Consider the following 13,952-nt stretch of genomic DNA (forward strand, 5'->3'; position numbering starts at 1 on the left):
TTGTTTCGCGGATAACTTATGGGTTCCTGTGAGGGCGGCTAGATTCTTGTGATCGGTCCAAACTTCGAAGGTGACTTTAGACCCTTCCAGGAATTGTCGCCATAGAGTAAGTGCATGGTGAACGGCTGAGGCTTCTTTCTCCCAAATGGGCCAGTTCAATTGGGAGTGCGCAAATTTCTTTGAGAAGTAAGCGCAGGGGTGAAGGAGACCATCTGGTCCTCTTTGGAGCAGGGCCCCTCCCATAGCTACGTCGGAGGCATCGACTTGTACAATGAACATTCGATTTGGGTCTGGGTGCCGTAGCACAGGTTCCGACGTGAAAAGGCGTTTGAGGGCTACAAAGGCGGTCTGGCATTGATCAGTCCACAGTATCTTAGCGGAGGGTAATGTAGCAGAGCTTCCTTTACCCTTGGTTTTCAGAAGGTCGGTGATGGGCAGCGCTATTTGGGCGAAGTTAGGGATAAATCCGCGGTAGAAATTAGCAAAGCCCAGAAACTGTTGTACTTACTTGCGGTTGGAGGGAGGAGTCCAATCGAGGACGGATTGGACCTTGGCCGGGTCCATGCTAAGGCCATGGTGGGAGATTATATATCCCAAGAAAGTTATTTTGCTCTGGTGAAATTCGCATTTAGCCAACTTTGCAAAGAGTTGGTGATTGCGCAGGCGGTGCAGAACTTCTTGGACCAAAGTGACGTGCTCATCCATGGTTTTTGAATAAATAAGAATGTCATCCAAATAAACTACCACCCCGCGGTACAGTAAATCATGGAGGATTTCGTTGATGAGTTGCATGAAGACCCCCGGGGCACCTTTTAACCCGAAGGGCATCACAAGGAATTCAAACATTCCAAAACAGCTAGAGAAGGCAGTGAGGGGTTCGTCCCCCTTGCGGATACGGACGCGGTAGTAGGCTTCTACTAGGTCCAATTTGGAAAATATACGTCCCTCTTGTAGTTGCCCCAAAATATCTGAAATTAGCGGTATAGGATAGGCGTTGGCTTGAGTAACTGCATTGAGTTTTCGGAAGTCAATGCAGAGGCGTAGGTTGCCCTCCTTCTTTCGGACGAAAAACGCGGGGGCTGAGTTGGGAGCATTTGATGGGTGAATGAACCCTCTGGCAAGGTTTTTGTCCAAAAAGTCCCGTAGTACAGTGCGCTCGGAAGCGCTCATAGGGTAAATCTTACTCTTGGTTAATGTGCAGTCCTTCACCACCTCAATTGCACAGTCAGTGGCCCGGTGGGGGGGTAAGGCATCACATTCTTTAATGTTAAAGACATCCGCAAAGTCCTGGTATACATCAGGTAGGGATGGCGGTGATGGGACATCGGAGATTAATGCCAGAGCGGGTGGAGACAGCACCGCAACTTGCTGTCGGTGCTGGTCGCATTTGGGGTTGGCAAAGGAGATAGTGTTCGTCTCCCAGTCTATACTGGGACTATGACCTTTAATCCAGTTAATTCCCAGGACCACTTCAAATCGGATAGGGGCTATGGTAAAGTCTATTTGCTCCCAGTGGGAGCCAATACCCATCGCCACCCCTATAGTGCGATGATCAACTGGGCCCCCCTTGAAATGGCTCCCATCCATTTGGGCAAATTGGACGGGGGCTGGTAAAGCCTTGGACTTGACTTTGAGTGCTGCAAATGTGGCCTCATTGATGAGAGTGCCACCGCAACCGGAGTCAATGAGTGCCTTAACGGGTGGTTGGGGACCACCTTCATAGTGTTGTAAAACTGCGTCCACATAAACGGTGGTTTCTACTTCCTTTACTTTAGTGGGAGCTTTCGGTTTAGCAGGAGATTCTGCAGAGGTCTGTGGAGACGCTCCACTCACCACAGACCGGAGCCGTTTTTTGACAAATCAAGGGGGGATTCCAGGTTTAAAGCTGGAGGATTCCATGGGTTCTCTTCGTCAGAAGAAGGAAAGTTGTCCCCCAATGGGGCATTTGTAATCCGGGACCCGGCGGGGTCATTCGATGTAGGAAGGATAGATGAGTCCTCAACGTGAAGTGCAGAGGGTGTGGGTCTTCCCGGCGCTGCGCTGCGGGTGGCCGCGGTGCCTCTGCGTTGAGGTCGTCCTCTAGCTCGGGCTGTCATGCTGGGACGAAAGGGTTCAGGGCGATGTGGGCAGACTGCCGCAAAGTGGCCCAGTTCCCCACAAGTGAGGCAAGCACCTCTTTGAAATCGGGTTTCGCGATCCTGGGGTGGGCGCGCGGGTTTCCGTGGATTGGGGGGCGGTGCCTTGGGCTGGGGCTTTTGGACGCTTTTCTCCTTGTTTCTTTGGCGGACAAGGGAAATAAAGCGCCGGCGGCTTTCCACCTCTTCGGCTAATAGAATCCAATCCTTGAGGGTGTCGGGATCACCCCGCATATACGACCAGTTCAGAATGTCAGGGTGTAAGGCTTCCCTGAAATGGTGAATTAGGGTGGCTTTGGGCCAGCCCACAATTTTGCTTGCTAGTCTTTGAAATTCATCGGCAAACTCTCGAACTGGAGTAGAGCCCTGTCTTAGTTGTAGAAGCTCCGCTTTGGCTCGTTCCCCCAGAAAGGGGTCCTCAAACCTCCTCCGTGAGGCAGTCATGAAATTGTTGAGGGAACGGATAGAGCGGGATCGGGTGTCGAACTGGAGGACCATCCAGTCGGCTGCTTTACCTGTCAAAAGGGAAGCCACATAGCGAACCCGGCTGTCCTCTGTAGGGAAGAACTGTCCTTGTTCTCGCATATAGCTGTCCACCTGATGCAAGAAACAGGGCAGGGTTTCGAGAGATCCATCGTAAGTAGTTTTCAACTTGAGTTGTTTCCAAGGACCGGGCATGGGTTGGCCCGGTTGCACCGGTGCCCTGGGTGCAGGTAAAACGGGACCTCCGGGAACCGGAGGTTGAACAGGCACATTAGCGGGTGGCTGGGCTGGCACTCCCTGAACCGGTACTGCGGCCCCCTGTGGAACGGGTTGTGCCGGGGTTGTCAGGGCCTGCTGTAACTGCCTGTTGTCTTGAAGCAAGCGTTCCATTAGCTCCTGGAGTTGATCTACATGGCCAGATAGCTCTCGATTCTGAGCTCGTTACAGGTGAACGTCCTCACCCGGGCCACCTGTACGATGAGGTTTGCTTGTCCTAAAACTTGTGGCCCATTGAGAACTGTCCCCATACAAGTCCTTTTCCTCAGACTCCTCGGAGTCTTGGCGTCGTTCCGCGAGGCGGCGTGCGCGTTGGGTCGTGCGCGACGGGGCAAATACCGGGGAAAAAGACAGACCCAATGGAGGACCGCTCCTTCCGGAGTCTTTGGGGCGGCCGCCTGTCCGCGCCCGATCCGCAGCCAACTGCAGTTCTTTATCCCTTGCGGCTTGAGCCTCGGCTTCCCCCTTAGCCGCTTCAGCAGCTTCCCTATCCGTGAGAGCTTTTGCGCTTTCAAGTCTCAGAGCGGCAGCTGCGGTAATGTGCGGTAAAAGTTCCGTTTCCAGGAGCGTGAGTAGGGGGTCGGGATCCCCACCTAGCAATGGTTGCACTCGGACCGCGACCGCGGGTGCATCGGCCCCAAACGTCGAGGTCAAACGTTGAGCCAAGGTGGCTATCGTGGTATCCTTTGTACAATCCGCAAAGAGGAGGGCCGTCTGGATAGCGACCCTCTTGGCTTCAGCTTGACAGTCAGCTGCATTGGGTACCAAAGAAAAACCTGCCGGTGCGGCTCCCGCCATGGTACCTTCCCCCAAGGCGACAGGACGCGTTAGAGCCGTGGATGAGAGAGTCTCACGGGCAATAAGCTTATCCAATAAATCGGTTAGTATTTGTAAGTCCTCAGTTGCCAGCCGGGCATCATCCAGCAACTGATCAGAATCCTGGAGGTCTAAACGAGCATTAGTATCCTCCGACGTTAACATCCAGAGAACCCTCACTAGAGATTGCCACTGTGTCTGGACCAGTCCACTCAAGCGGCAAACCTCTGAATTAGTCCTAAAGAGTTCAGCTACTATGTCCCGTAGAAGGGTATGATCCTCAGATGAGGACTCCAGGGTCCCAAGAAGCAGTAGTCACGGTTCACTCGGAGAGCGCCCTCCTAGCTCCCATCCGAGTGGCAGGCGAACCCTCCGGGGCTCCAGCCTGACTAAAGAATCGATGAAGAAGAGTAGTGATAGCTGTCATAATGTGAGCTCTTGACCCATCGAACCAGAAATCACCACAGAGACAATCAGATTCCAAGCAGATGGCTTTACTGGTCAAATAGGCAATACAGTGCATTGAAGGCAAGATGACAGCTATGGTTTGTCTTGCCCGTTATTTGGAAATATAAGGCAGAGAAACGGCGGGAGATTACAAAGCATAAACAGAGCATTATTTCCCAGGAGTGGCGTTCCCAGGCTTTGGTATGTGTAGTCGTCCTTGAAGTCTGGACGGTTCAGCAGAGAAACGAAAGGAAACATCTATACCGAGATAACAGCCTGACACAGCCCCACCTTCCTCACATGGTGTCTGTTGTGGGGAGGGGAAGGGAAGGTGATTGTAAGCCGGTTTGAGTCTCCCTTAAGTGGTAGAGAAACTCAGCATATAAAAACCAACTCTTCTTCTTGGCATCAATTTCCATGTTTCATCCCCTCTACAGCCACTGGAGGGCTTATTTGGGGGGGGGAGGGGGTTAATTGGCAATTCACTATACTGATATAAAGTCTAAAAAATAAACTTCTAGTCCTTTCTGTTGTGCAGAAATGTTTTCCCCCTATAGCACCACAATGAAAGGTGAAAAAGACTGACTTTTACTTTTTCTCACCTTACCCTTCAGGCATAATATCTCTTCTCTTGCTACCTTAACTACAGCTTTCCAACATGAGTGCACGGACTGATTTGAAATTACCCAGTTTTTGAGTTTAAAAATGAACCTGAAAAGTTAATCTCCTGCAAACTGCAGCAGTTCCTAATTATTCTTTTGACACTTGAGGGATGGGAAAACGGGGAATAATTCTTCTGAAGAATTTAATGGTGCTCTTGCATAGTGAAAATAGTTATCTCCAATTGTCAAATTACAGAGTCAGTGTGAATGAACAGAGAAGTCAATTCAGGTATGATATTTTCTGTATAGGTGTATAGGTGAGGGCCAAGTAACTCAGAACTTTTCAGATGTTGAATGATGAAGATGACGCATTTGGCGAAGGTTTAATTTGAACCAGATTCAGCACTTGGTTGCCAGAGATGATACCCTATATTTCTTTTATATTTCTTTTTTATAACTTTAAGGTATCGGGCAATTGCCTGCACCATTAAATAACTCCATTGTTCATAGGGTTTTGGGATAAAGATTTCCAGATGAGAGGGTGCTACTTCCACTTGGGAGTGATTGAGTCTCTGCACCAGCAGTCAGTGCAGAATCCCAGCTCAAGCTGGACTTCTGGAATCGAATAGCAAGACTTTGCTGTGTACCAAGATCTGAGCGGAATGCACAATACTAGTTTGTGCAGATTGTCTTCCCTTTACAGTATAGGTACAGAGATGATGATGCTGTAATAGAAAAGTTAACAAGACATGCAGTGGGCAAGAGTTTAGGGTTGGAACTCTAGCTCAGTGGGGTATGTGCATAAGTAATATTGGTCCTTTTATTTGTATGATAGGGGTCTGGTGATCAGTTCCTCAGAGTCCAGCGAGGTTTTATCCTTGGCCTTTTGGTTACCAACCTATTTTTTCTGTTGAAGCAGTCATAACTGGACGGGTGCAAAATAACACAATGGACTAGATTGGCCCATTTGTTCTTCCTGGCAAGCCTGGTGTTAAGAGAAACCTTGAAGTAGTTTTTCCCCCTTAGTGGAATGTCAGACTGCTCCTCTCTTGTATACTAAAAGAATGGTAGACCTGAAATACATTATCCAACTGTATGTAAAACTGCATTATCTGTTGCATTTCATAACAACAACCTAAAGTTTTATTTCTGCATAATTACGAAGAGGCACTTGGAACAGCTGTTCTATTTTTTGCATTTCTGGCAGCTAGAAGTTCTAATGGTTACTTGCAGCATTCAGTTTGAAAGAGCTGGATTTAATTTTTTGCATTATCAGTTGCTTAGCAACTGATGAGGGGGAAATTAGGTGCACTTAGTTCTGATTATTAAGTCTCTTTTCTCACCCCTCCCCAAAGCGGTTGTATCCAGTTGTGATTTCACACATTGTTAGTGTAAATAGCATCTCAAGTTTGGTAAAACAGTTTTATTGACAACCAGGCTCTGCAGGAAGTTACCATATATGAATATCTTTGCTTTCTGTCACAACGGTAATGCTGGTGATCAGCAATCGGCAGCCTATAGTACACAAGCAGATCATGGAAGGTCAATGTTTTGCTGACACTTATTTGTATTCTCTCCATTTTGGCTGACCATATAAATGGGTAAATTCCCCATATAAATGGGTAAATAGAAAAGGCAGTGATGTCACTTCCAGGTTTGCCTCGAAAGTGTCATCACACCTCTCTAGGAATTGTTGAAAACTCCATAATAAAACCTTCGAGCTTTTGGCAATTCCTTGAATGGAATGTTATCACTTAAGAGTTTCCCCGGAGATGACATCATGCCATCACCAACATCTTTTTAAAACATTTTTCTCCTGCAGGCTGCAGGAGAGGTGGTGGGAAACAGGAGCTGGGAGGTGGGATTCCCTGCCCCCAGTGGGCAACTGGGAACCCTATCTAGGAACAAGGAAGTAAAAGGCAAAACGGGAAAATATACATGTCTTTTCACAGGTCATGCAATAGTGGTAGTTTCCTCTCTTCCACTCTGAAAAGTGCAGAGTGGTAAGCTACAGTACTTCAGTCCAAGCTCTGCTCACGACTTGAGTTTGATCCCAACGGACATTGGTTTCAGGTAGCCGGCTCAAGGTTGACTCAGCCTTCCATCCTTCCGAGGTCGGTAGAAGGAGTACCTAGCTTGTTGGGGGTAAAGGGAAGATGACTGGGGAAGGCACTGGCAAACCACCCCGTAAACAAAGTCTGCCTAGTAAACGTCGGGATGTAACGTCACCCCATGGGTCAGGAATGACCGGTGCTTGCACAGGGGACCTTTACCTTAAAGTGGCTGCTGTAATTCTCATTGCTGAGGACCAAACTATCACTCATGATGTTGTTACTGTGAAGTTAGGTAGAGAGAAGAATACTCTGAAAAAATGACACACTCTGTTTATGGTAGTGCAGAAACTAGCCTATAGCCCCAACCCAATGGAATGCAGAGCTTTCTTGGCCATAACTGATGGTTGGGCTATCTAACTCTCATGTTGTTGATTCACAGAAATATAGTGAGGCACTGCCTTCTTTTTTTAACTACCTCCAAGGTGGCTTGCAGCCTCCACTATGGCTGTTCTTGGGGGTTGAGTGATCCTCAGGTATGGCATGGAATGGGACATAGATGCCTGTAGTGGAAAGACGGAATCAGTGGGAAATATTCTCTCACTCCCCCTTTTTAAGCCAGAAGTACCTTTGTTTTTGCAGAAGTGGGAGTTTGGATCCAAGTCCTTGTTTTCATTGGCTGAGAAAAATTATTTCTGTGTGGGTTGATAAATGTGTGTGATCTTTAAATCTGTTTAAAAATGACTGTATATGCTATATTTTCTGAGGTAACAGCATACCTTCCAGCTAAGATTGCAGAGTGTTTGAGTAAAAAAACAACAACCCAGAAGTGTTAGTCCTTTCCTTGGCTACTTCTGTTAAAAAGATTTCTACACAATGATGGGAATTTTATCGCTGATTGTTGTACCAGAATGCTTTGTTAACTCCTGGCAATAAAGATATTTTTTGGTGCTAAAGTGTCTGAAGCATTGTTTCAACTCCAGTTTAGCAGCCAGCAATTGCATACCTTGAAAATAATCCATTAAAAAGCCATCCAGCTGAAACACATGAGTAACTATTGTTTAGGCTGGGAAGAATGGCACTCAGACATAGGTTAACAAATGTATAAACTCTCCCTCCTTTAGTGACTACTCTGGCTAGCATCTGCACCACACCAGTTAATAGCTAAGGCATACCACACTTGCACGACTTCTACAACAGCTATATAATACACTCCAGTAGAGTGTTTCCTCTCTCTAGGCATCTCCTTGCCCCAAAAATGCAGAAAATCCTCCAAAGAGAATCCTTTTTTTTGGGGGGGGGGGAGGTGTCAAAATGCTTTGCAAAGTTCTGTGAGATTCTGTCCCTCCGAACTTCCTCCTTCTTCCATTAATCAAATCCTTCATGTAACTGTCTGTGAGGTCCTCTGCTGATATGTTGTAATGAAGTTGCTGGTGTTTTATAACCAACGTTGTAATTAAGATGCTGGCATTTTATAACCAATCACAATAGCTGGGGAGAGGGAAAGATTTTACATTCGACATGGGACATAAACACTCAGGTTTTAAATTTGCTAGCATGTATTTCTGCTGAATCTGCTCTGGCTGACCAGCCACAGAATTTTATGGAGAGTCCCTCAAAAATGCACCAGTTTCATTAAGCACTTCCACCTTCCAATAAAAGCCTACTGTTATTGACCTGTTAAGACCACACATTTCTACAGGAGGGGGAACCCGAGTCCGTCTTAAACCAGAAAAAACTTCATGTTGTCTACTTAATTGAAATTCAGAGAAGAATGTAAATAGGCAGGGAGGTGTAAGAATGAAGTATAAGGTTTTCCCCCAGTGTTTTTCAGGTTTGGGTTTATTAAACCCGAATTTATTTGGCGAATCTGGGTTTTCCGGATTTTTTTGAAAATTTCCAGGTTTGAGAAACCCGAACCTGAAAAATACCGAAAAAATTGCTGCAAACCCCTAGTAGCTACTGTTGCACTACAAATCTGTGAAATGGATATATCCTTACAGCATCTTCCATACCTAGTAATCCATGCTAAGTAAAAGAAGAGCATAGTCTGTAATGAGAGGTCTCATGCTCTGAAAGCACCATCCAAGGTACTGAACTGCAATGGCCAAGCATTTCCCTAAACCTCTGGTTGCATTTCTCTAAAAACTGTAATGTTATCTATCACAGTTTATAGCAAGGATTATTTTTAACATATTCAAAATATGTCATTCTTTGGAATCAACTTCTACTGGCCTGTTACATTTTATGTATTTTTGAGGTTTTTATTTAGAAATGCCAGCTGAAGGGTGTACATTTCATTATTTATCCATTTCTTCCACACATCAAGTCCTCTTGCTGCATCTTCCTTTTGACATAATTGTTTCCGTTTGTGGATGGCCATTCTCACTTTGAAGGAGTTGAGGGTTGGGTTCTGTTATTAGTTCTTATTCTTAACTGCTTTGCACTGTTGTTTACTTTCTATTCTGTTTATCCTCCTGCCCTCTCTTGCAATATTGCTCTTTCTGAAAGATGCGGTCTATAGTTACTGCCTAGTTCATGTGTTAATGGAGGTCCCTAAGATTAAAAAGCGCCTTTTCTCATACTGTTCCTGGGTCACTCCATATTCGATTCCCAGCAGGCCCCCAGGTGTCTGTTCAGTATTGCAAAACCTGCTGTTCCCCAGGCTGCAGAATGGAAATCAATATACCATGTGTGTTTTGTAAATAATTCCAGTAAAAACAGACCCCCCCATTAGAACGTGGCAGAGGACCATCATCTTTCCATAACTTCAAATTGATATTTTCTGCCCATCTGGCACTGGCAAAAACAACAACAACAACAAAAAATTAAATTCACTCACAGAACACAATTTGACATCACATTTACACTATGGCTCCAAGCACCTTCCTAAATTTTGAAATTAGAATTCAGTATGAAAAGTAACATTGCAGATAATAATAACCTCCCTGGAGGTTTTTAAGCAGAGGCTAGATCTTAGGCAGAGCTATGATTCTATGATCTTAGGCAGATGATGAGAGGGAGGGCATCTTGGCTATCTTCTGGACATGGAGTGGGGGTCACTGGAGGTGTAGTGAGAAGGTAGTTGTGAATTTCCTGCATTGTGCAGGGGGTTGGACTAGATAACCCTGGTGGTCCCTTCCAACTCTATGATTCTATTCTATGAATGGCTAAAGCAGTCTCTATTTTGCTCATGTCCCATTGTAGATTGCCTCTTCAAGTTATGCCCCATGAACCGCTACTCTGCACAGAAGCAGTTCTGGAAAGCTGCAAAGCCAGGAGCAAACAGCACAACCGATTCCGTGCTGCTCAACAAACTGCATGTGAGTATAAAGGTGGTTTTTTAAGCTGTGATTTGTTCACTGTGGACTGGGTGCAGGGAACCCATAGGTTAAATGAGGCAACTTTACATTGTATGGCATTTCAAACACGGTGGATAGAGATGTGAGATTTGATATGTGGGCTGGGTTTTATGCCATGGATTCATTGGGAGCTTGGATGCCTACTATATTAGGTGCTGTGGATCGCAGGCAGGATGCCACTGCAGCAGTCGTCTTGTTTGTGGGCTTCCTAGAGGCACCTGGTTGGCCACTGTGTGAACAGGCTGCTGGACTTGATGGGCCTTGGTCTGATCCAGCAGGGCCTTTCTTATGTTCTTGGGTTCTTATGGATGGTATCCCTCAGCCTTAATTTCTCATTTGGAAAAAAAATGGAAAGAATAGTGGCCTACTTCAGTGTTAAGTGTTAAACAAAAACATAGGGAAGGTTGCTAGTATGTTACACAGAGGTCTGCTTTTGTACCTTATGCAGTGAGAGATGAAGTAGCTGCTTCTGCCCGTTCTTCCATGGATCCTGTTGTCTGTTCTCTTCTTTGCATGCTGTGCGACTCATCTGGCATCTTCTTTATTACAGCATGTATGGAAGGGTAACAGGATTTTGGCATTCTTTGTTTGAGGTGACGAAACAAATATCTACATTATTAAAAAAAAGAAGACTTAACAACATTTAAATTACTATACAGTTGTGGTTTAGAGTTGACTTAAATATATAATAAACTTTCACATTAAGCCCAGAAAGTGAAGAAAAGTCTTCTTCAGCTTTGAGCGATTTTTTTGAGCTCAAACAACAGTACATTTTACTTTTAGGATCTTGTTAGTACTTTGTCCTGAATCTGTTATTTTGGAAGACATTTGTTTCCATGATTGTGACTTAAAGTTAAAATAGAAATGGACTTTTCATATAATGATGCCAGTTTGGCATCTTTAAAGTACTTCTGGGATAGAAACCACGTGTTTGTGCAATATAGTCTCAGATTTCAGTGTAGATACAACACCAAGGCTATCAGTTTAGCTAGAGCAGATTAAATGTTCACTGTTAAGTCTTCCTGGGAAAGGATTGAACCATCATTAATCCATAGGATCAGCCATGTGCGTAATTGGCAAGTGTATTAATTTTATTCTTCATTTATACTGGGGAAACTATCATTAGTGACCTCTCTTTATTTTGAATCAGCTACAAAATATTAAAGATTACCTTCAGTTAACACTTGTGAATCTTCACTGCTGTCATATTTAACAGCAAGGCGTTCTGTGGAGCTGTGTTGAGATATTTAGTTGTAGAACATACATTTAAAAATGGCCAGTGTGGGGTACAGTAGAAGTAGAATTGCTTTATGTTGTTTTCAATCAACAAGAATAAACACCAAAATAAAGGCACAGTCATGAAACCCAATGCATTTACTTCAATGGCAGATGTATGTAGAATGCATTACAGTAGTGAAGTAGAATAATAGTATCTGATGAAGGGAGAATTGACTCTCGAAATCTTATACCCCCCAAATCTTGTTGATCTTGTTGACCCCCCCCCCCCAAATCTTGCCAATTAGAAGCCCTGCTGGGCAAGAACCCACCTGGCCCCACTCACATTTGGAAAACACTTGGTGGGCACCAAGGAAAGGTGTCCGTGGGGACCATGGTGTCCACAGGTACCACGATGGTGACCCCTGAGTCATGGGACAGCTGTAACTATATAAAAAAAACGGTGCTGTTTTCAAGCAACAGAACTGTCATAAGAATATGAGAAAGGCCATGCTGGATCAGACCAAGGCCCATCAAGTCCAGCAGTCTGTTCGCACAGTGGCCAACCAGGTGCCTCTAGGAAGCCCCCAAACAAGATGTCTGCAGCAGCACTATCCTGCTTGTGTTCCACAGCACCTAAGATAATAGGCATGCTCGTCTTGATATTGAAGAGAATAGGTATTCATCATGACTAATATTCATTTTGACTCGTCCTTTTGTTCTATTTGCATGGGTGTCCAAGAGCACCTCCCCCATCTCCTAACTGAATCTTCCTAGTGTTACAGGCATAACGTCCAAAGCATGCAGTGAAATGAATGGGAAACGTCATGACAGATTTCTGCCACACTCAAAGCTTTTTTGGGAATTGGCACCTGAGCATACCACATGCCATTAGAATTTATGTATTTTTCTTCTTGGCATCTACCCTCATGGACCTCCCCCCCGCCCAAAAAAAAAACGCCTACCAACTATGAAAAACAGGGTAATGGTTTCATCCAAGATTTGTTTAAGGGAAACTGAGTAAGAATTACATGCATGTATGACTTAAGCAGTTTATGTTGATTTCTTTTGTTAAATCCCTGAAATTATACCATAAATGTTGTTGTTGTTTTTTTTAAAAAAAATACTTTGAAGAGCTGGTTGGAAAAGGTGCTGGCAGGCAAAACTGGGCCACTGATTTGCAAACCATGCAATTGCAGAGAATAGCTGTAATATTCCCTGAGAACTGGAAGATGCCACAAGTTACCATGCTAAGTTTTTTTTTTTTCCTGGACCAGTCTCTGCTCAAGTAAGCCTGCTGGGTTAATTTGAACTCTCTTGAAAATTCCTGGCGAAGCCTTTCCCTTCTAAGTTTTCTTGTATGAAGTGGTTTGGGGTAATCTTTAAGGAAATGTTTGCATCCAGTATTAAATCACTGGCATTTTTAGCATGTGTATTCACTGATGGAATTCAGGATCTACTGCTTTAGATCAGCCCATGCTAAGGGTCAGGTTATTTTAAGCTAATGCCATTTAAGGGATTTAGGAATCTGGGACGCTTGACTTTTTTTTTTTTGACTAGCATCAAAAATCAATTTTGTTTAGGAAAGCTGACACCTAGTGGTCATTACATAGAATACTAGGCTCATTGCTCTTTTATTAGAGAGATGAAGAGGCATGCATTCATATTTTTAGTGTTGGCTTGCCTTTTATTTTGAATGCCCATGTCTTGCTAGCTTGGTAGAGAGTTCAAAAATGTGGTAAATGTTTAGATGGATCTAGGTATCAGCAAATGCAGGGAATCATTCCTTATTTCACTTGTTCCATTCAATAAAATTGAAAGAGCGGAAGCAATCAGATCTACACAACAGCCATATATTTTTAATTGTTTTAGACCGTGTTGATGCATACTACATTTTTAAGTCAAGCACATATAATAGAAACGTGTACTCTTCTTTCTAATGTTTTTTTCCAGCTACTTGCAATGACTTATAGTAGAACAATATCTAAATTTTGTGATACAGAGTATGAAGGGAGCCTGTACTTTGGAAGAGATTTAAAAATTATATTCATAAAGTGTTTTTTAATAAAACACTAGATTATAATATGTTCTTTTAAAAACTAGTCTTTTCACAGCATACTTTGAAGAGCCTTTTTTAAAAAGGTGGATGAAGGTATACGCTGCCTTGTATTTTATGCTTTTCCCTCCTTTTCTCCACTTGTAGGGCTCTTTTTAGACAGTCATGCTAGGAAAAGTTGAGGGCAGCAGAAAAAGAGGAAGACCCAACAAGAGATGGATTGACTCAATAAAGGAAGCCACAGCCCTCAATTTGCAAGATCTGAGCAAGGCTGTCAAAGATAGAACATTTTGGAGGACTTTGATTCATAGGGTCGCCATGAGTCGGAAGCGACTTGATGGCACAACACACACAGGGCTCCTTTTAAAATATCCTACACTATATGGTTTCTACTATATGTGCCATATAGGGGCCTTTTCAGTATATTCTCCTAGAATACCCGCTGCCAGCAGGGACTGAATGACTGAAGATGCATTCCTTGAAATAAAAGCAGTTTATTTCTTCCAAAG

At 44.3% G+C, this 13,952-nt stretch overlaps 1 protein-coding gene across 2 annotated transcripts in view; it reads left to right on the plus strand.

Annotated features, from left to right (window-relative positions):
- The window catches only part of ITPR1 (inositol 1,4,5-trisphosphate receptor type 1), a 244,396-nt gene that overhangs the window by 64,533 nt on the left and 165,911 nt on the right, over positions 1 to 13,952 (plus strand). For both annotated transcript variants that reach the window (XM_056867281.1, XM_056867282.1), the window contains exon 3: positions 10,018 to 10,133. In XM_056867281.1, coding sequence (XP_056723259.1) covers positions 10,018 to 10,133 — 116 coding nt within the window. The remainder of the gene's footprint in view (positions 1 to 10,017; positions 10,134 to 13,952) is intronic.

This window comes from Euleptes europaea, chromosome 1 (assembly GCF_029931775.1).
Source record: "Euleptes europaea isolate rEulEur1 chromosome 1, rEulEur1.hap1, whole genome shotgun sequence".
Taxonomy (NCBI): Eukaryota; Metazoa; Chordata; class Lepidosauria; order Squamata; family Sphaerodactylidae; genus Euleptes; species Euleptes europaea.